The sequence below is a fragment of the Apteryx mantelli genome, chromosome 1 (assembly GCF_036417845.1).
Source record: "Apteryx mantelli isolate bAptMan1 chromosome 1, bAptMan1.hap1, whole genome shotgun sequence".
In the NCBI taxonomy this organism is placed as follows: Eukaryota; Metazoa; Chordata; class Aves; order Apterygiformes; family Apterygidae; genus Apteryx; species Apteryx mantelli.
In genome coordinates this window covers 13,908,221-13,931,264 of record NC_089978.1, presented here as the reverse complement: position 1 = coordinate 13,931,264, position 23,044 = coordinate 13,908,221, and the positions used below count along the sequence as shown (strand labels likewise).

At 41.4% G+C, this 23,044-nt stretch overlaps 1 protein-coding gene across 2 annotated transcripts in view; it reads left to right on the top strand.

The window, feature by feature from the left end:
* Positions 1 to 23,044, top strand: part of MTMR2 (myotubularin related protein 2) — a 62,975-nt gene that overhangs the window by 13,207 nt on the left and 26,724 nt on the right. For both annotated transcript variants that reach the window (XM_067289707.1, XM_067289702.1), the window contains exon 2: positions 7,635 to 7,740. In XM_067289707.1, coding sequence (XP_067145808.1) covers positions 7,635 to 7,740 — 106 coding nt within the window. The remainder of the gene's footprint in view (positions 1 to 7,634; positions 7,741 to 23,044) is intronic.

The following is a 23,044-nucleotide window of genomic DNA, read 5'->3' as shown; positions in this document are numbered from 1 at the left end:
TTTCCTTGGAACGTTGCAGTCAGATTGAGACCCGGATTTGCTTGGCAACAGAAGTGAATCTTTTTCATTCAGGCAAGTGGCGTGGGGGGCTATTTTAGGTCTGTCACACACATGCACAATGATTTGTTTGCTGAAATGGCTTCTTTTTAAGATGTTGTTAAGCTCTGACGTTGCCAACCCTTTTGAATGGAGAGGGTATATTATTATATTATATAACTGTCTGCCTTTTCTGAATGCCAGAGGAAGCCTGGCAGTTGGTTCTTTTCTTTCCTTCAAAAGCATATTTGTTTATGGCTTTTTTCCCCCTCTGAGATTGTTACAGGTCAAGCAGAGGTTAAAGTGGGATTTTCAAATGTTTAGAAAAAACGTGAGTTCCATGTAGTTCTTAAATACAGCAATTTTATGTTCTGCATGTGCATAAAGAGACAGTACTGTGTTTTCTGTTAGTGTAGGGATGCATTTTATGTATAATTAAGTTTCTTTTAGTAGGTGTAGTCTAAGTAGAATAAGCCTGTTCTGTTTTTTTATTTTGCTGAGAAGAACCGAGACTGAATCACTGCTTGCTGGAGATAAAACTCCTTTGTCCATCTGTGTAAGCTCTTCGGGAGAGGGATTGCCTATTATTTTGGATACGTACAGTGCCTAGCACAGGGGGATTCCTGTCCTGGGGCAGACTGGGTGTTAAGAGGCTAAAACTTAATTTACAGCAGCAGAGTTTGTTACGACGCCGTGTCAGAGCAGAATGCTGCGCAGAACGCCCGCCCCTGCTGCCGAGTCCCGATTCGGTTAGACACCGCCTGCTCGCTTAAGTACTTCCCTGAAGAAGGATCTGCAAGGCACTGCTGAATACCCTTAGGAATAGATGTACAAATAAGGGCTACAGGAGCCACCTAGCCTTGCACGGGTCCACAGGGAGCTGCTATAAATGGGAGATCCTGGTGTGGGCAACAGCTGGATTTCCCAGGCCAGTTCAGCCAGGACTAACTAGGACAAAAGTGATATTCATGGGGAACAAGCACTGGTTTGTCTCCCTCTGCTCTGGTATGACCCAAAAGGTTTTTCAGTACTTCTTTTTCATTCTCTGACAGAAACAGGAGTGTTGAAAGTATTGAAGAGGAAGAGCTGTCAGCTCAAATTTGGGAAGTAAGCTCAATACCTCAACGTAATTATACTTTTAAGAAAAGTGCCCAAATACTGCAGGTGCACGCATTCACGGCCCTGCTGTAAATTTGAACCAATTGGATCCTGCTCTCTTGTCATCTAGAGCTTCCAAATTAAATTGTATTTGCCACTAGTCATCATTAATTTGCAGTTTTCACCTTGATTAATTTTTAGGAATGTACATAATGAGAAACTTTTACAAAAACAGGAAGAGAGGAAATGGAAATTTACGCTCTGCAGTGCTTTTCTCATTTATGACCTCTGCGGCTGAAACTGTGTAGCACAGTGGTGCATTTTATCACCTGTTTTCCTTGTCAGTTCAGTGACTATTGAAACAAAACATACAATTGGATACAGAAGAAATGGTGTGAGCAGCTCATGCCAATTAGCATCTCGGTAATTGGCACAGCTTTGCAAGCAAAGAAGCAGCTACTTGTTGCAGTGGCAGGAAAGGGAAGATTCATAAAGAAGGTGTTGGAGAGCTGACTTTCTCATCAGTGCCTGCATTTTGGTTGCGTTAGCTGGAGGAGTGAGCCAGGTTTGTATTTTTAGATATCGGTACAGAAAATAAGTGTCCTAAAGCCCTATCCATAAGCTTTTTGTTTTGTTTTTAAACAGCTTATTTCCCAGATATATTTGTCCTTCCTGTCTCATCATTTTTTCTCAGAGATCCAGGTGCTCTGTTCCAGGTGTTTCACTCATACACAGCTTCCCAATCATAGATTTAGGATAGGAACTTTAGGAACCTGAACTTGATATTTTCTTTTCTGTTTTATTATTGTTTTTCTTCTGCCAATATCTTGTTTTGAAGCAAGACAAAGATCTCTTTCTCAGTTTTCAAAGTCTGAATGAGTGTCTTCAAAAATTAACAGTGGGTAGTTTCTTTGGGAGTTGCAGTCCAGTCCTTCTTTGCATAGGGTTGTTTCTTGATCTTTAGGAACAGGAAGAGGCAGACCTCTAAGATACGTGTTTGGAAATGACCATTCTTAGCAATTAAATACTGGGATGGTTTATTTCATATCACATGGTCCCTCATAGTATGTTATGACAGTTTTCTTTTTTCTTTTTTCTTTTTTTTTCATGTGCTAAGTAAAATCGGTTGTCACGACTTTCTTCCTGGATCACACAACCTATCAGGAGAGGTTGTATAGCATGGTTGTCCTTAGGTCTGACTTTCATTGAAAGCTCTTCCAAGAGATATTCTAGATTTCCTTCTTGTGGAGGGTGGATGGATGGGGAAAAAAAAATACTATTTTTAGAGTACGAAGAATATTTTAATAAATTGCCTACAATGGGAGTAATGATACAGGGAGGAAAAGTCAGTCCTACATAAATGGTGCATTTGTCTGCATTTTTTACAGTTTGACCCCGGCAGTCCCTGTGCATCTCTGTGCTTACTTGGCCTTTGTTGTGTTCCTCTCAGAGCCTCATGTGGTCAAATCACCACCTTCAAAAGCTGGATTTGTGCTTTTTCCTTCCATGGAAAACTGTTGCTGATCTCATCTAGGAAAGCACTAACTTCATATTCAGACTCCTTCTATAATAGTTACCTTACCTTTTTTATACACCTTGCTTTTAGAAGTGTCTGAGGATAGAGGTTGTCTCAGATGGCTCTGGCAGGTGCTGTTTGATGATACTTTTTGAAGTGGCCTGAGACTTTGCCTCTGCTTTCCGCCAAATATTTCCTCTGCACCTTCACAGCGTACCAGGATGAGCTTGCGTGTCTCAGACACTTCTGTCTGCAGCTTCTTTACATCTTTGTTGTTAGTTTAAGCTAAGCACACTGGCATACCTTCAATTCTGCTGCAGAGGCAGTAATACCTTTCAGTTGCCTGAACAAGAATCACCAGAGGGCATCTGTCTGAGGCTGAATTATGTTTGAAAACCATCTGGCATGGTGTGGGATAGTCGTAATAATAACAGTGAACACTTTATCAAGAGCTGAATCATTGTGCTTCGTTTCCATTGTAATTCTTGTACTAGTTGCATATATGTATTCCATATAGCCAAGGGGTTAATAATGCAGGCAGATACTATACAAGACCATTATGCTTACAAATCTCATTTGGTCTCATTTATTTTTCAAAATCTGGCTGTAGGAAATACATTTTAGTAATAATAATAATAATTACTAAGATGAAAGACTGACATCAGTGTTAGTTGCATCCCAAACTTATTTCCTGCTTCTGCTTGGGCTGGGAGGAAGGAGAGGAGAAACAGCGATAGTGGTAAAAGGAATAAGGTGTTTTCCCTGAAGGTGCCTTTGAACTGTTGCAGGGGTCCTGTTTGCCACTTAACCTAGACGTGAGGAAAGGATGTCGGGGAGCTGCCTGGGCTTGCAGCATAGGAGCAGAAAGGCTGCAGGAGGTACTTGGTCTTCACAGGTCCATTCTGGAATATCTACAGTCTGCTTCTTTCCCCTAGGAAGAGCTCTAAGTATTTTGTGAACCTCAAGATATGTAGTTTCCTCGAACATGAATGAAGTTCAGAGATAAAATTCTCATTTTGGAGGTTGATTGTGTTGCATTGAGCCAAACCTTCAATTAGTAGTAATTGGCAAAATTCCAGTGATTTTTAACCCTTGCTGAAACCTGGCCAAACATACACATGTTCTCAAATGTTTGTCAGGTGCCCCCAAACACAACAGTAAGGTCTGACCCTCATGCTGTTGCCATCACTCAGTCTTGCCCTATAATGTCTTACTCATGAAACGCAGGTGTGTGGGGTCTTTCTCTGTGAAAATACTGCTTCCTCCGTGGGGTCCTCCACATTTTAGACTAACAGCAGAATTGCCCCATCATGCTGCCAAAAATATTGTACCAGACTGCACTGACAAAAGCTGCGATATGGTGGAGAAACTACAGCAAAAGCAGGAGTGAATGATTTGCTGCAGGTCCTGCAGAAGGGCTTGTGGCAGAGCTGGCAAGGGAGCTCTGGTCTCCCCACTCCGAGTTTGCTTGTCGGCCACAGGTCGCTCTCCCCCTCCCCTGCCCAAAGGACTGTTAAACTACAAGGCTTGGGAGTCTTTGTTTTTGCATTAGCAGCAGAGGGGAGCTCTATGGTAACTAAAGTGCTGAAGCTAATAAACTTCTCATGTTCACACAGGGACATCGGGTTAATTAGTTGGCTAAGCAGCAGCACTGGAGCCGCGCAAGTGCCTGACAACGATTAGAGAGAAGGAGTCGCGAGGCAGCGGAGGTTCCCTTGCCTGCTCCCTCGTTTCGTTTCAGCCCTGGAGAAATGATTGATGGGGAGAGCAGAGGCCCTGAGCCAAACATACGCAACCTATGCATACTGTGTAGGGCTGCATAATCCAAGTGGCATTGTTCACTGTGTGCGCAGGCTGGGCTTTCCGAAAGCACCCGCTGATGTCATGGGGAGCCTTAGCATTGGCTTCGGCGGAGGCAGGGAGAGGCTGATGCTGGGAGCCTTTGAAAATCCACTTCTAAAATGCAAATGCTTTCCTTCATTAAAACCCACTTGAAGCCAAGCGTGATCAACAAACACAAAACACTTTCACAGCTCAGACAGCCTGTGGATTATGGGTCTCCTCTTTTTTTTTTTCCTGCATAAATCGGCTCATCCGTCAGCCTGTAGAAGTAAAATTAATTGACAATTTCATAAAACTCTTTGGTCTACAGCGAGTAGATGATCACTGCCTATCCATTAACAAGACACTGGGCATGTGCAAGGGCAGAGCAGTTGTGTAAGCAGAACAACTGGAGAATTTCTAATCCTTTTGTTTAGCGCTTTCCGTCGCTGGAAGCTGTTAAGAGCAGGTTAGACAGACACGTCTCAGGAATTGTTTGGGTGTAGCTGGTCCTAGCTTGGGGGCAGAGAGGGGAAGACCAGAGTACTTCATTAAAGGCCCTTCCAGTTGCATTTTCTGTGGCAAGGGATGTGAAATTCTTGATGCAAATGTTTCTATTAAAATACTACTGTGTTCAGTAATTTAGCTGTGGTCACTCGGTGAGTAAGTTGTCTTCCTGTGCCGTGGTAATGAAGTGTGAGCGCATAGGCCAGGTTATCTGCTGCTGTGTTCCTTGCATGTTTATTTACACCTGTGCCTAATGACTTGTAAACTCTGAGCAGACTTGATGACTTTTGAAACTAAATTTAAATGTACAAAATTCTGGCCCTTAAATGGGAGAGAATTCAAAGTCATGACTTCTAAAGATTTATTCTGAAACTCTGGCTCCCCCGACTGGAAGCTGCAGGGGGAGAAGGCAGGGTGGATAAGGAGGGAGAAGAGTCAGAGCTGATACTGAGTGACAAAGGCATCTATAGTATCTATTTACTCTTAATTTATAACTTCAAGTGTTATCTCTGTACAGGTTGATCTACAGGAGATAGATGCTGCTTTGTAGGACACTTAAGGGTGATTTTTTACTTGTGTTTTAAAATCAAATTAATTAAACAGTTGAAAATACTGGACTGAACTCTTGAAAGATGAAGGCTGAACATACAGAAAACAAGCTGAAATGAATTTTAAGAGAACACATCTAGGGGTCTGAGCTGGTTCAACTAAAGAAATGTAAAAATGTGGTCTAATGCTACACCTAATTTAGCATGCGTTCAGGCTGCTGTGAGCAGAAGCGTTCTCAAGCTTCCTCACCATCTCCTGATACAGATTCCTTCCCTCCCCCGTGCACTGGATCTGATGATTTATACGACAATATAATGAATCAGATCAGCTCTGTTATTCAACAGAAGACTCTCTTCATGTTTATTAATAGCTCACTGTCCTGGCAGATCAGCGAATTGAACCTTGCATCCACGTGCTTGCTCGTCCAGCCCAATGGAGATGGTAGCAGCGCGCAGCCCGGGTTGAGGAGAGGAGGAAGAGAGGGAATGTGACCATCCCTTTCAACAGCAGCACAGTTATATCAATTTAGTTATATTTGAAACTGTACATGAGGGCTGTGTATATATGAGGCCCATCAACCTGTAAGAACAGGCCGAAATGAGGAAACTTTGCAGATTTAGTCTTTGTAATTTTAGAGTCAGATTATTTTCTGTCTGGGACAGAGATTCTGCTGTCGGGAGAGTATGAGTGACGTTGTGTGCACAAGTGGCATGCTCCGTCCGAAATGCAGTGTCTCCTGGCAAACTCATGTCAAGAGTTAAGTAACTTGGAAAGATGAGTGTTTAGCTGTTGAACCGTGTACAATAAGTGCATTCAGTAGAATTGTGCTATTCGTTTTACACAACAGTATCATTTATTTTAAATAAGTTTCTACTGTTCCCAAAACTTCCATTTCTAAATTTCCACTTTACAGCATTAAAAAGTTGCCAATACTCTTTAAACCTTGGAGAGAAAGGATTGACTCCCAGCAAGAGCCCAATTTTGCTGTAGTACCTCATATTTTTAACACTGCCTGTGTAATACTTTGCCAAACTCCAAAGAATACAAATTCAAATGGAACGTTGTGGCCTTTCAGTGGCTGTTTACCAGCAGTTAAGCAGCAAAACAGTTTTGAGACAATTAACATCTCCAGGCCCTTTGGAATCTCAGATATAGCTGTTTCCAGGTTGTCACATGTCTATTTAATACAACTAGTAATGGTAACACTCCTGCTGGAATCGTGCCTTGGCCAAGGCCAGGCTTGGAGCTTGGCAGCCAATCCTTAGGAGTATCTTCACACCCAAGCAAAACCTTTCCGAGGTCAGTGGGGATCCATAAGGACGTAGGAATTAATCGGTCTAAGTAGTGTTCACTGCTGTACTATGGCAGGGAATAACAGCGTACCACAGAGGATCTTTCTTTACAATCATACAGCATTTTAAGAGCATTATTATCAAATGCTTATTTTAAGCAATTATGGTTCTAGGAGAGGTTGCAACATAAAAATGCCATAAAATAAGCTTATTTTAATTGCTTACAGCTGTACTAAAAAAAAAAAACTTTAAAAAAATCAGGTTTACTTTGTTTTTGATCAAATCACACTCTGCATTACCAGAGAGTTGTGATAGTATAATGGAAGAGTCTTTTTAATTCTCCTGAGGGTTATACTTACACCTGAAGGAGGAAAGTTATGTGTGATGGAAAGCATTTTTATTCTGAATTTATTCCACCACTGTAAAGCTGTGGTTGGAATTGTGCTGGCATGTGTTCAGGATTCTGTCTGTTTTTATCCAGTTGTAGCACACTAATATCTCCCATCTGAAAGTTTGAAATTGAGGCCCATAGTTTCTGTGATTTAGAGTTTGATCAAGTTTGTGATTGTCATCGTGTTGGCTCAGTTTGAGCTGAGGTTTGATAAGGGATTGTGTGTGCTTTGGTAATCCATAGGAACAGAAAGGAAAACAGGTTCTTTTTAACCACCGTGGAGGAAAAAATACTTGACAATGGAAAGGGTGGAAACTCATGAAAATTGTTTGATATGATTGCAAGTGAGTGTCTGGCTATATTTATAGCCTTTTGAGTAGTCTTAGAAATGCACAGTTCTGATATGTTGTGTTTCTCTTTACAGTGCTTCCACTTCTCACTCAGACCATTCTGCCCATACCAAATCTGCTTCTGCAATATCATCCGACTCAGTCTCCACCTCAACAGACAACTTTTCTCCAGATTTAAGGGTATGTGTGTTTTGTCTTTAAAAAAACAACAAAAAAAAAAGTGGATAAAATAAGCTCCTTCAGAGACAGTTTCTTGCTCTGTTAAGTTTGGATATGGTAAAATGATTTCAGCTTTCTGATTCATGCCAAATTTTAGTAGCCAAAGCATGAAAGGACCCAAAGTCAAACAGGTGAAATTGGGGTTCAATTGCTACCATATTATTTCCTTCTTTATAAAGTTGTTTTATCTTCAAAAAGCTGACTCTGCAACCCATGTTTGGAGATGAATTTTCAAAAGAATTCCATTTCTTTTAAGTGCTTTAAGTGGGTGGAGATACTCAACCTTTTTTTTTTTTCTAGTGTGTGTATATATGAGAGATTCACTCTTGAAAACTCCTGCTTGTTTGTAAACACTAAATTCTTAGAAGTATCATCTTTCCCAGAAAGATTACTATCTCTGAGCTGATAAAATAATCTTCTGTTACAATAAATGGCTCCGACATAAAAGGTTCCAAAAGGTTCCGTTTTAAGTCCATTATTAAATCTGTTAATGGAAAATCCATAGTTCTAGTCTGGTGTCACAAGAGTTCTGAAAGCTATCTATACATGTCTCTTGCTGAAACCAAGGGATTTGTTGATATAGCATAGCTTTGAAAATAAGGTCCTTGAGTATAAAATTATTGGCATTGGTACATTTTAATAACAACTTCTAGCATTTCTCAGCTATGGTTGAGCAGCTTTGTAAAATTTAAACACAATAAAATGTCATAAAAACTCTAAATACAAAACTAGTGTGTTTCTCTGACAACTATGATATTTTTTTTCCCTGTGAATGTTGTCTCCATAGCTCTTAATTAACAGTCCTCCTGTTCATAAGTGGCAAGAACTTGCGTGTTTCTTTCTAATGACAGTTTGCTAAAGGAGGCTTATTAACCACTATTGACTACAATTTGAAAAGTAATCAGTAGTTTATATGTAATCTAATGACAGTTTGAATCTTTTATCTATGGATACAAAAAGTAATTTTCAGAACATGTCTGGGTAAAAAAGTATATAATATGTCTGAAGTCTTCCCCATAAAGTTGGGACATTCATTTACTCCAGCATACAGAAAACACAATTTTTAGGCTAAGAACGAGTCAAAGCAATAACCGTTTCTCTCTTCATTGCTGTGACTGGTGTTGGAGAACAAGCCAGGAGGGTGGAATCGAGATCTGTCCTCTCCCTACGGACAGCCTCTTATGTTGGTATTGCTGAGGGACTGCAGTCCCACAGGCCGTCCTCAATTCGGTCGCTGTCAGGGCTAGTGAGTTACTGTTTGCTCTCTGGGCTCGTCCTTGATGGCTAGTGCTAGCTTCTCAGTGAACATGCTTGGGAGTGGAAGACTTGCTATGCGTGGTGATCAGCTAAAACCAGTATATTTCGGGTCTTGAGACAAGGAGAACAGATGCTAGTCATTTATTCTTTGCCCCATTTTCTCTGAATTAACATCTGTCATGTGACAGTTTTGCAGTGTTTTGGCTTTTTTTTAAGCCTGTTCATTGAGAGATTTTTTTTTCAAGGTCCTGATTGTTATTATTTTCTTTGACCTTTCTGAGATGTGGCTTTGCCTTTGATATTCCAGGTGAATATACCATTAACTGATATAACCACATCAGTGTTTTGCATACTAGCCCATTCCTTACACACTTGAGCATCTTGTGCAGCTTTGATTGGCACAAGACCATGTGAACTTTCAAGTCTTAGTAGATACTGAGATTTGAGCTGAACACTTTATTTCTTCTTCTTCTTCTGAGAAGATAAATCCCACATTATTCCTAGGGGAAAAAAAAAAAAGATAATAAGTCCTAAAGTGGGAACTAACAGAGTTTTTGATACCTCTGTGGTATGGAGACAAGTGCCTGGGCTCCACAGTGTTCTCATAAGGTGTTGTGTGAGTTAGCTTTAAGAGGCTAAAAATAAGCATTTCAAGATTTTGAAGAGGATCTGCCAATTGTGGGATTATGCTCTTGATGTGTATTTAAATTATCCCTGCTAGAATGAATTGCTGCATGGATCCATCATTGCTCCTACCTCCGCTTGGTCTCTGGCTCTGCATGTGCATCAGCTCAAATTTAGGAATTAAATGTCTGTGGCTATGGAAAAACACTTTGTGATAGCTACAATTAGCACTATCGTTTTTTGTGGGGAATTTTTAGAAGAACAGTAGGCGTCTGTTGGGAGGAGGGAACCAGGAGAAGGACCCACATATTTTCTTGCAGTCTATGCCTGCAGATTTCTTTTGGAGAGCAATTAACACTCTGTATGTGTGTTTGCGTGTGTTTATAATGAGGTAAATGAGACAACCCCTGGGAATTCCTGCTGAACGCATACGCAGTATTTTTCCTAAATCTTTCTACAAAGTATTTCATAGTAAGTTTTATAAAGGTTTTTTTTTTTTTTAATGTATAGTGAGCATTTTGATATCTGGAACTAAGATTAAATTGCTTTTCCCCAACAATTTATAGAATTTTCACTAACTCTAAATAGCTTTTGGCTGCTTCAGTTAGCTGTATAAAAAACAAAGCACTGTTAGGTTCTTTCCCCCACCGCCCTGTCCTGATCTCAAATCTGAAGCTGTTTAGAATTGATTTAGGGAATGCACTTTTCAAGGGAATTTTTAGCAAATACCCTGCCATATGTTCAAACATAAGTTATAGATCAGGCAGGAACAGAATGGAAGTAGTTGGAAGTGAAAATGAGTTGGAAATTCATATATACTTTGTACATTCAGAGTGAAAAATTCAAAAACACCTTAGAGCCAACATTGCCAAAGGGACTGAGATGCCTATATACCTCTTATGGATCAGGGCACTTGGTGACTGAAGTACAGTGAGATTCTTGTTCCCAAGTCCTATAGGTAGTATTTTCTCTGCTGCCTATGGGTAGATATATCTGTGTAGGCTCCTAAGTTTTGTTGTTAATGCTCTAGCTTTTATCAATAGGGATTTTCTTTTTGAGTTAGCTGTTGATTTATAGGATATAGCCTGAAGTTTACCATATTCAGAACTTTGGAGTAGTTCTCATAAAAGATTTGGATTCCCTGCCAGGATGCCACCTGGAGTTGGGAAGCAGTGACTATGGCAATGGGAGTCTGCTGCCACTTCCCTTAAGAACAGTGCCTTTACCTGAAATTTTGTTCAGGTCCGTTGTGTTTGAGTTTTGGATTATGTAAAGCTAAAGCCTGAAACAGAGCTTGGAGATTCCTAATGATGGCTTTCTTATGTTGTTCCTTGCTTCTAGTCTGTTCTGTGGCCAGCAGGGCTCTCATACAAGTTAGTGCCTTCTTACAGAAATATATCTGGCAGCAAGTCACCAGTATGTCAGACCAGCATGTCACCTGCTTAGTTGTGCAGCCTTCAGAAAAAGTGCTTCAAATCTGTGTTCCTGGCATTGCTGTTTGTGGCCACTGAACCATTCTCCTCTTTGAGAACAATGATAAGATCCACAATTTCTGATATTCCTTTGAGGTCCAGCAAACAATAGCACAAGCCTTTAGCAAAGCATGTGTCCCTTCCTCCACTATTGTTTGCTCCCTCCAGTAAATAACTTTTTGTTTTTTTTAATTTAATCCTTTAATATATGAGTAATCAGTGCTTTTGTAATGGGTTTATGCATGAAATGTATTTATTAGCATGGCATGCCCAGGACTCAAAGGTGAGAAAAGGGAAGAAACAGTTGCGTGCATAACCATAATTTGTTATGCATTGTGTGTGTGCATTGAAGACTTTTTAGACAAACCCATGTGATTTATTTTGTAAGATACATAACTGATGAATGACAGAAGGTACATGAAGTAGTTTTCTCCTTCTAAGACAATAAATGGAAGTTATCAGTGTCTTCCGTAAGCTTCCTGAATGGAATTCATTTGAGCTAGTCTACATTCAACCTAGTCAACTGCAATTCCCTTCTGGTGAATGGAAAGAAATGGGTCATTTAAGGTGTGATTTATCTCAGAATTTAGTAAATGCCCACAGTAGGCCAAATGAGTAAGTGAGAACATTATGCAGTTAAGCTGCAGGAACTCCTTGCTGCAGGATGGTGTGAATGTTATTTGGGGAGCAGCAGCTGCTTGCTCAGAGTGGATCCCAGCCTTAGCTGTGCTCTAGTAAAGGTGAAGTTTTGTCTAATTTGAAAACTGTGTATGTTTTTCCTCTGGCTATGAAGAGAGCACAGGATGACTTGCCAGATGTAACCCTCTAAAATTGAGGTAAATCCTGTCCCTCAGGTCATGTTGGGCTGGATTAACCAAAATGCCAGTCACTGACTTTGCCACCTTTGTGTTATTTTCCTGTAGCTTTAGTGCAAAATGTCTTAGACTAGTTTTGTGTAGGATGTGTATATTATTAGTAGAAAAACATATTGAAGAAAGATGTGATTTTCCCCATCCTTTGCTGTAAATCACTGAACTAACCTCAACGAACTTTTCCATCGCTATCTCCCTGCCAATGCAGGAAGTGTGTCAGGCTTTGGTTATGTGTAACACATGTTCAACAAGAACTGGGTTTAGAGAGAGACATAACTTTTTAAACTTTAAGCATGCGTTTAAGCACCCTTTTTACTATTGCTATTAGGCAACTTTTTTGTTAGTGAACGATGCTAGCTTGGAAGTACTAAATTATGAAAAAATCTACCTCATCACTGCAGTGTAATTCAGGACTGGAATGAGTTTTCCTCTTCTCCCTGCCACTCAGTTCCAACCCTAGTTTAGTGGAGGTATGAGGATATGTATTCCTGTGTCAGACTGAAGAGTCAAGGGACTCTTCATGCAGAACTGCCCAGAGGAAGGCCAGTTCATACCGAAAGCAGAGGTGTTTTTTGTGATGTGAACTATCCTTCCCAGTGCACTGGTCTATGACCACTATTAAATTACAGACCATATTCCCTGAGCCACCAGATGGTGAAGATAATTGACCTGTGGTCACAAAAGGCACTGCTAGATTTGAACGGGTGATGTAGCACTGAGAGTAAATAAACAGTTCCTTTTTTTTTGCTGTCACCATGTGAAGGCTTGGCCACATGTATTTCTCTGTGTCACCACTTTGGGCTCAGTTATATTCCCACACTGATATACACATACTTTTTGTAGGTGTACAACACTAAAAGCTACACAGGCAGAAATATCCCCTACTTTATCTGCATGTGGTGTTTGCACAGATCCCTTTGCACACTTGGCTGAAATCAGGGCCAAATCCAAGAATGGGTGAGAATTTAGAGAAATATCAAAGGTATCGAGTAGAAGGACTGGAAGAGCATCTCAGGAGAAAGGAAATCTTGTGAGGAAAAATATTTTAACTGTCTACAAGTTCTGATTTTGGCTATATTGCTCTGTGTACGTGTGTCTTTGGGAAATCAGCTTCGTTTCCTCTGTGGAGCATTAAGCTGTAGAAGAACAAAGGCACAAAGGGCTGATTCCGGAGAATGAATGATGCTCTTGTCCATAAGCATGGTCATTCCAGAACAGCCCAGCGAGTGACTGGAATTTAGCCCCTGCTCTTGCCTTATTTTTCTAAGACTCCCATTCTAGGACCGTAAATGTTATATATTTCATGAGAACTAGAATCTTTTTCCTTTATAAACTGTCCTGAGGTATGGAAAATCTTGGTCTCATTCTCTCCCTCCCACCCCCCATTTGGAATTTTTCTGAATCTCACCCTTTCAGGGAAACAAAAATATAGAATAGCCAAACTCTGGATTGCAAAATATTGATTTCATGCAAATTAGAAGTGGAAAAGCCAGATGCAGTCAGTTTTCTGTCTCCTTTACATGGAAATAATACTCCCTGAGTGCTCATCTAGTTAGAAGAGAGCAAAGACTGCAAGCGTAGCTAATCTTTCTTATACAGAGATACCTGAATGTTTGAATATAAAGTAATGCACAGTGAAGGAAATCTCTGGAAACGTTTATGATTGCCATCTATTAGGAATGGAAAACTAAGGGAATACGCAAATGGCCATCAGATGTTCCTAAAAATATTTTCAGCTCTTCCTAAAACCCGCCGTATTTCTCCTAGCTACAAAGTGCATGAATTCTCCTTTTTGCTGAGTAAAACTGGGTAAGAGGTTTTTGATTATTTTTTTTTCATATAGCTATATATTTAGTAGATTGAAGCACGAATCAGGCAGGAGTGAACAAGCATGGTATTTAAAAGGAGCACTCAGAATTGTGACTGCATGCAGTTCTCTGCCAAGTTTGTTTTTCTGTAGAGGTTTTGCACTGAAAGTAACTTCTTCCTTCTCCTCTGTGTGACTGTTTGTTGGTTGTAAATATATAATTATTTATATCTTGAATCTTTTTATCACTAAACTCCTGAGTAAAATTCTCGATAACAGTCACTTTTATATGACTTATTTTGGTTGGCAGAATTTGTGACCTTCTTGTTGGTCAGAGCATTTTTTGTTCTTTCTTCAGACCAATGATCTGAACTTCAGTGAACTAGTTTAACACTTTCCTTGAAAATTTTAATCAATTTCCCTTATAAGCTGTTTGCTAAACAAGTTACAATTAAAAAGATGGGTAGCGTTAAGCTAATGCACAGGCTAAAGTTTTTGAGCAGCCAGAACAGAACAGAACTGTTGTCTCTCAAGACGTACTTGGACCCCTTGGCACTGAAGAAGATTCTGTATTAAAAAATGTAAGACTCGTGTGAATAGATAATATCAGCAGCCTTCTGTGCCAGGAACTCTTGCTGTACTGAGTCAGTGACGACTTTCTGTTGGAGACTAATGAGAGAATTGTCTTGAGGCACCAACCCATACAAACTTGAAGAGACAAGCCAACGGTGGTTGAACTCTAGTAGTCCTCAACAATGTGTTCCTTTGAGCTTCCAAGCCTTGCCTTATATTTGTGCAGTGAGGGCTCAGAAGATTCACCAACTGAAAAAGAGACCGTTCTTTATCACTGGAAACTTGGGTCTGGGTTGAGAGGTTCATCATGGAAAAAACAAAGCAGAAAACTCCAGGGAAATACTGCATGGTGGCTACTTCCTCCACCAGAGGAGTTCCTTTATTACCCTGGTGGCTGTTTTTTTTTTAAGAGACTAATCTTCAACTGCTTTTTAAAGATTTTTAAGTCAGTGGGGAGTAAGCAAGTGGATATCTCAAGCCTTTTTATATTTGCTCAAAATATACACGGTAGGTAGAGATCACAATTTATGAATTTTAGTTTTGTTTTTGTTTTTTTCCACTTGTCAGTGTTTTTTGAGACTAGGGAAGCATAACTGAAAGGCAGTTGCACTGTACATTTTGTCTGATTATTGTCTTCTAGAGTCTGTCTTCTGTCTGTTGGTAGAGCATTTTATTCATAACTTGAATGAGATTTGTGTTGTTTTTAAACCAAGATAGGAAGCCTTCTTTGGTTGCGTGTTTTCTTGGGAGCTGAATGGGTTTCATGTGGTCTTGGACAGTATATTTGATTCTCTGTGTAGCATTCTGAGATGATCCATATGTCCATGGTGTTTTGTCTTTTCCCCATTTTCAACTTGTAATAACCCAATAGACTAAGATGCAAAGAATTTTCCTTCAATTAATATCTTGCTGGTCTGAATGTCTCTAACAGAGTTACTCAACCTATCTGGTCATAATCCTCAGAAAAGTCTCTATGCCTCAGTCATTCAGGGAGACTGCTATTCTTTCCCATAGTTATTCTGCTGTGATATTCTTAATGATTCACAAATAATAAACAAAGTCCATTTACTTGCTCAATTTATGGTTTATTACATTTCCAGCAAGACACATAGTACATAAATCTTTTCAAAGTGCACTTGAAATAGCCATAAATGGCAGCTGAAAATCTTTCCAAAGTAGTACAGTATTTGCAGTCTACAGCTGGATTTATCAAGTAAGCATAGCTACTGTTTTAATACTCTTCTAATTGAGCATTAAGAAGACAGAAACATCTTGGCAGCAAAATACTAGAAAAAGATGTGTCCTCAAAATTTGTCCTTTCTCTGTTGTAAAAAATGTTTCGTTTAGGGAACAAATCAATGCACCAATGAACAATTATCCTAAATAAGCATCTGGGTCTTGATTCAGCACATATTTGTGTCAGTGCTGCGGCTTCTATCAACTTCAGCTGGACAGAATTAGGCCTCCCTGTTTTTCTGAGATGAATGGAAGGAGCTTCCATATCTGTTTTATTACTGAGGTTTTTACACCATCTTTGGGTTAATGGTACATCTTGGTACACCTACCATAATGGCACTGTCCTTTTGTTGATTGACTTGACATATTAACTATCTTGCAACAGCTATGAAAGAGGCAAGGGATGGGAAGGGGGTGGTGATTCAGGAGAAGGAATAGATGAACATGATCTAAGACAACCAAAAGCCACTTTGACAGGAGAAAGATATTGGTTACCTAAGCGTATGTGTTTTGCTCTTGATTTACAAGGAAGGTGGAAAAAAAAAATCAAATAAGTAAAAATAATTCTGTGGCTAAGCCTTTGCAGAAAAAGCTGACTTCACTCTTGTGGTTCTGTGAGACAGGAGAAGGGAGCTGGCTCGGACCCAAAAGCTGTGTCTGATAACTCAGCTAATAAGCTCTGTGCTACTAGCTTTGGAGTCATGCCTGATTTAATGCGGTACATGCAATTTTTGGGTCTGAGCAGGCTCATCTCTTGCTGCCTTTCTGCACAGACAGAGTAAGTTTGGGCCCATCTGCAGAGTACAGGTTGTTACTACTCAGTCTTATAGTGATGTCCTGGAGATCAGACCCATTGTTATCTTGGGCACGGTGGAGCACCAGACATCGGATTTGCTTTACCAGATGTAGATGGCTCCATCAGAGTTCGTCACTCTCGTTCTCTGCAGTCGCTGGAAAGAAAGGCGCCCGTCCTAAAGGTGAATCTCCTAGGTCGTCTCCTTTCCACTGACTATAAAGGGAGTCTAGAGTGACTAGCTCAGGTGTAGATCTCTACTGTTAGATGAAATGAATATTACTGCAGCTCACTGCCTACAGAGTGAGAGGAGTGCTGATTCAGGAGGGTATTTAGTCTTGTGCCAGCCCTTGAGAGAATGACATTAGAAAAAGAAAGAAGGAAGTTTTAGGTATGGTAACTATAAGCAGAATTTTCCTGTTAAAATTTGAGATATCAGACAGATATTTTCCTGTAGGAGGTAAAACCTCTTACCTGGTTGTTCAGTTTCAATGTTTCATCCATAATTTGAAAAAATATATATTTTTAAAATCTACTAATTTTATTTGTGTATTCTCCCCACACACACACACACACAATGTGCATATATATAGCTGTCCTCCCAGCATATATCCTGCCTGTTGCTGCTGACCAGTGCATGCTCATGAGGTAGATGTGCCAAACCTGTGAGTTTAAGTGCAGCGGATGCAAAGGGCCTTTTTGTGTATGTATGTGTTGTGTTATGTTTGTATGTACAGGTTATATGTGCTTGTGTCGAGGGAGCAGTTAAGAGACCAGTTTCCTGCTGTAGGAAACACAGAACAGAACTATACATGGCTGGAATAAAAGCAGCTCCAAGCCTGGAGGGCTTGCTTTCTGAATATATAGGGCAGACATGGTTTGGGGAAAAGGAATAATGTAGGAACAACATGGTCAGTGTTGGGATGGACGTGTCACATCAGGACTATGTCTTTATACATAACAAATTATTCAAAATGTACAAAGTAATTTGGAGTGTGTAGGAGGTTACCAAGGAGAGATTAGCTGAGAGGGGGAAAAAATCATGAAAAACATACATTTTATTTTTTTCTAAAACAAATAAAAAAGATTCTTTTTGTTTAATTCTGATTGTGATTCAGAAGAATCTGTTCAGGATTTGGAAGAAACTGTTACACAGTAATTTGGTAACATGGACCTGTCGCTTCCCCTTAAACTGTATAAAGCCAAAAAACTGCCTTTGTCTGTGTTTGGAGTCAGGACTCAAGTATTCAAGCAAAAGAAGAGAAGAGAATAATTGGAAAATGGCTAGGAGAGGCCTCAGGTGCTCTCCTGGTGCACCTCTCTGTCTGAAGGCCATTGGTTTGTTATCTGAAAGCCTGTGCTGCAGGCATTGGTGTCTGGGGCCAAAGTTACTGTCCCTCCTCAGTCCTCACTGCTTTTACTCCCTCACTGTGCGTTTATACCCTTCCCAGTCTGCTGGATGAATTGCTCAGATAGTCGCACCCTAAGCCAGTCCTGTCAAAATAATCCAGGTTATGGAAAAATATACGTATAAAAGCCATTAAGCTAGCCCAGGCATCTTGACTGAAGGTATGGGAGCAATTATATGAGCAGTTATGCTGGCAAATTTGGTAGGAGGAGGTAATCCTGGCTCTGCCTCAACCAGAACAGCATGCATGTTGTTCTCCTGGCTGTGCAGACTTCACAGCTCAGCTGGTAGGTAAAAGCCGCTCAGAAAATACAAGAGGAAAATATGCCAGCTGTTTTGTTCACAAGCAAAAGAAAACCCTTAATACAGAGTTTCATGCCCCCTCTTGGGTATCACGTCCTTCTGGAACAGTGTTCAGCAATGCTTAGACCTCTGAGAGCCTCAACTTAGAGTTAAGGTACAGCTCTAACTCTGCAGCTCGCTGATCTGGCTGTAGCCACTCGCGATTGGCTGTGTGTGTGAGCTGTGCGAGAACATTAACCAGGGAAGGGATTTATTGGAGCAACATGCTGGCTGTTGTGTCAGGAGGCAGTGGGGACACGGCTGGAGAGGCTTGACAGAACTGCAGTATCTTGAAGTGCGATATGAAGAGGTGGGGGATGAGGCAGAGAGCGGTCTTACCTCTGTAGTGGGATCTGAACCTCTTTCCCTGACCTCATACATGTGTGCAAAGGAGATGATTACCTCGTTGCTGACATCTAGAGGTTGTGTCAACAGCAAAGCATTGGGGTTTTCCTGCCCTGGCACTGTAAGTGGGAGGATGTGAGAGAGCTCTGCACATTCAGCGATGGGTAAGTGAGATAGAGCTACCGTAAGACGGGGTCCTGGATAAAAGAGAAGTGGTTGTTAGATGTAGCAGCTGTGGGTTTGTTCTGCCAAGTCGCTGCTTGGGTGAAGGACAGAGGTAGGTGCTGGCACCAGGTCCTCACACCTCTGAGCTGAAACAGGATGTGTGCTTCGGTGCTGTAGTGTAGCTCTCCCTGTGCTGGGAGAGCTGTATTACCTCGAGGGAGAGCTGCTGGTGTGTGTAATGGGTAGGTTATGTTAGCTGGTGAAAAAGGACAGAAATAAAGGCTATCCCGATGTGTAACTAAACTCCTTGTTCGCCCCAGAGGTTCAGTTACTGAGCCACAACATTTCGAGGAGGAGCAAGATACCAAAGCCCTTGTTGGCTTAGAGGCAAGGCAAAGCAGTCTGCAGATTTTCCATGTAGTTGTTTGGTTTTATTTGTTTCTTGCAGAAATCGGTGGTGATTGTGACATATATGGCCAGCGTGTCGCTCTAGGTCAATATGGTACTGTTGCTAATACCGATTCTGCCTAGCTCTGGCTGCAGTCTGCATTGCAGATCTCAAAGTGCTTTTCATTTTTATTCCCACCGAACAGCCAAGAAACCTGAAGCAAGAAGAGGTGAAATGCTTCAGTCAGGCACAGACATATATGATAGTTATAACTGCCTCAGTAGCTGTTAATGCGTGAGCATCCAGGCCGCCTCTCCCGCTAAGGCCCCTTCCCTCTCCTGCAGCTGGGCTGCCGCAGTCGCGGCCCTGGGCTCCCCTTCCTGGTTCCTTGCTCCCTTGTAGCCTTTAATTTTGTACTGCAGGATTTGCAGAGGGCTAAATTTGCGTTCTCTATAGGGTCCCAGGAGTGTTATTTTTAGAATCTTGAAAATAGGCTAATGTACAAAAAGATTTTTCTGACAGTTTAATGAACTGCTCTGGGGGTGGGGGAGGTCTCCATCATGTGATCCTTTAGTCACGTAAGGGGCAGAGGGTCCCCAGGTGTTTGTATCCTCCTAGAGCTGCACATGACCACTTCAAGTCCCCTCCCATCCTTTCCCCTTGATCTGCTTTCAAAACTTCTCTCTTTCCTCACCCACCCACTTTTCTCTCCTCTTGCAATCCCCTGTACCTCGGTGCTGTCCCACATGTCTTCTCCCTCCTCCACTTGCTCTTTGCCAGCAAGCAGCTGTACACGTGATTTATTTATTTTTTCCAAAAGCTACATGAGCTTTCTGCATTGTCGGCAAGACACAGATTGCATTTCTCCCTGAATCAATTTTAAGGAGCCATTGATGGAGGTGGATTTTAGGAAAATGCCTAGTGCTGGTTTTCAGCTTTCTGCCAGGGCAGGTTTCAAATGTTGATGTTCCAACCAGGAGGCTAGTTCAAGGCATAAAGCTAGCCAGATGTTGCCGAGACTGGCACACCAAAGAAATATTTTAGCTAGGCTTTCTGACCATGTGTGTCACAGCCTCTTGGAAGAGTGAATATTATCCAGGGGTGTTATACAGACGCTGACTTTGATATCATCATTAAATTGCCAGGAAAGCAGGCTGCGCTGTGTTACCTGAGCTAGGTTGTATGGCTGAGGTCAGTTGGGGGATGGTCAAAATGACAGTTTAGTCCTCAACTCTGTCCAAAAAAAGGAAAAAAATCGGGAGAAGCTGTCGACCTTGAGAAATGCTGGGCTTCCAGGAAGCCGTGTCTCTGTTGCCCTGTGTTCACGTGAGTGCAGATTCGATCACTAACCCTTTCCTCTGACCCTGGGGACTCCACATTTCAAAGAGTGTGAGCAAGCAGATGGATTTTATTAGGCTTAGAAGAGCCAGTTTTTAAACAGAAAAGGCTTTCAACCTTATCTTTAATGGAACAGTGTTGACATGGAGATCTTCTTTGTCTTTCCTTGCTGCTTGCACTCTTGCTTTTCCCTCCTCTCCCCCACCTTTGGTGTAGTGTTTAAAACCCACCTGAGCACTGCCCACCTATTGATCATGTTGGCAGCTGTTTATCGTATCAAACACTTTCTAAAGATGCTTACCTTGTGTTTGTTTTGGCTTAAGATACAGCTTAATGCTGCAAATGTTTACCCCAGCCGTGCTCCCGCTGACATCTGCAGCAGAGCAGTGAGTCCAGCTGTTGGCCGAAGCATTCGTAGCAGCAGCTGCTGGCTGTTTGGGGAAGAGATCTTCTTTTAGAAGTTTTGTATCATGTCCTATGCACACAGTGTATTTTTTACTAATGTCCTTCCAAGATAAAAGGCAACAAGGATGACAGTCACTGTAAGGACTAATTAGCCAAAAGCTTCTGTCTCATTTGGCATAATGCAGATGTTATCCTGTTAATTTCAAGCCTGTTTTTCAAGTGCAAAAACTGACACACAGGAATTGGGATCAGGTCTACCCCACAGACTTTTGCCGGGGAGGCTGTCAGTCAGGGCTTTGATGAGGTGTGTGATCTTTGGCCAACACAGCTGTGCTGACAAGAAGTCCCCTGCATAGGCTTCTGCTGGTTATACCAGCGAAGCCTTGTTTTTGCCGGTATTGCTGATGTGGGGGAGGAGAAGCTATCCTGCAAGTTCAGTGTTGCCCGTGTGAGCTCTGTCAGTGTTGAGCTCTCTTTACCCATCTTGTACGTACCAGTCCAGCTGCACTGGCAGCCTCCCTAGTCGAGAGCTGGCCTACGCAGTTGCATTCCTTTATTTTTGCAGTTGTGAGGTTCCTGTTAGGAAGTCAGGGCTGTGCTTGCTTTTATTTTTTTCTGCCTTTTTTTTTGATTCAAAGGCTTATTTGAGTGCATTTTTCTAAATGTACATCATGTTCCCGAGAAGGCTTTGATCTTGTTAATCTTTTCATCTATACATCAATCTGTTGTGTGAAAATGCTGGAACGTGCTTTTATTGTGGTGTGGGGGTTTCTTTGGTTTTTGTTTTCTTTTTTACACAGTTTAGAGGAGTTTTCTTTCCTGAGGCTCTCCCTCCGGCTTGATCCTACATGAAAGTTGACCACAGATGTGTCAGGTTCTAGGGTGCCAATTTAGGCCATGTTTTTGAATTTTCTTTGCAGGGATTTCCTGATCTCAAATGAAAACAATTCTTTCTCTTTCCTGACATTAAGATAAAGAAAGCATTTGGGGCAAGTCTTGTATTTAGTTGCAGGCAGACGTGAGCTGTCTCTGCCTATCTCCAGCAGGCAGGATGCAGGCCAACTTTAAACCTAAAGTCTTGTGGTTGCTACACCATGTGGCAGAGTCTGGACTAATTTACCAGCTCCCTCTGTCTGTGTCATTAGGTTGAGCAATTGGTGTGCTGATGTTGTTGTGTGTCATTTGGTAGATTCAGAGCATGGGCAATATGATTCAGATATGTCTGCATTTGGCCACATAGGTTTAGCCTTAATCTTGATTACATACATATGCTCTTCTCCCCTAGTTCTTTCCATAGATTTAGATCTCAGGTAAAACTTTCATAGTTAGGGCCATGCTTTTCTCAAATGTATGCTTCCTTGTGCTACTAGCTGTACTAGCAAAAACCCTTCCATGGATGCAGTTATATCTGTAAAAAGTAATGTTCTGTGGTATAACTTTAGCCCAAGTAAAATAAACTTTACCAGTGCACGTGTCTCTAGTATATGGGATTAGTCACTTTGGCTTCATTAGCTTTGCCAGCTAATCCTTCAAGTGAAGATAAAATTTTAGGCCACACTTTGATATTCATTTTAGCTGGAACACCAGCTAAGAAAAGGAGTTCCTGGTCATGTGTTCCTAGCTCTGTGTTCTCCCTGGCATGATTGAACTGGACTGGGGAAATGATTCGGCTGAAAAATATATAGGTATGTGTATATATATTTTTGGTAAGGTTGTTTTTCCATCAGGTCAGTTCCCTCATTCTGTTCACAGTAACAGGTGCACAAAAAGCATTTTTGCTGGCACAGCTCGGAGGGCTTAGTGGGGACACCAGTGAGCAGTTGCAGGAGGGAAGATAGTTTGGGGGAAGAGGAGGAGGAGCTGTTTGGCAGCCAAAAAAAAAAAAAAAAAGGCTAACCTATTGCCAATTTACATGCCTAAGAGCAAGTCAAGCATTTTTGCTCGTCAGACCCCCATTGAAGATACTGGGGTTCAGGTCAGGTCCCTCCTCACTCTCCTTAGTGTAAACCAGGAATTGCTCCACTTAACTGTTGATAGCATCATGGTAATAATAGTTGGTCACTTTAGTTGAGAAAAGAACCAATTCCTTTGGTTCTGATTATAGCTGTGTGGACAGAGAATTTGACTTGTGGTGGTGATGTGTAGGTTGGGCCAGAGAAGGTTGGAGCGTGAACGGCAGCCACCTGGTAAGTGTGCTGTGAAAGCACAGAGCCTGCTTTGAATGGCTTCTCCATCACAGA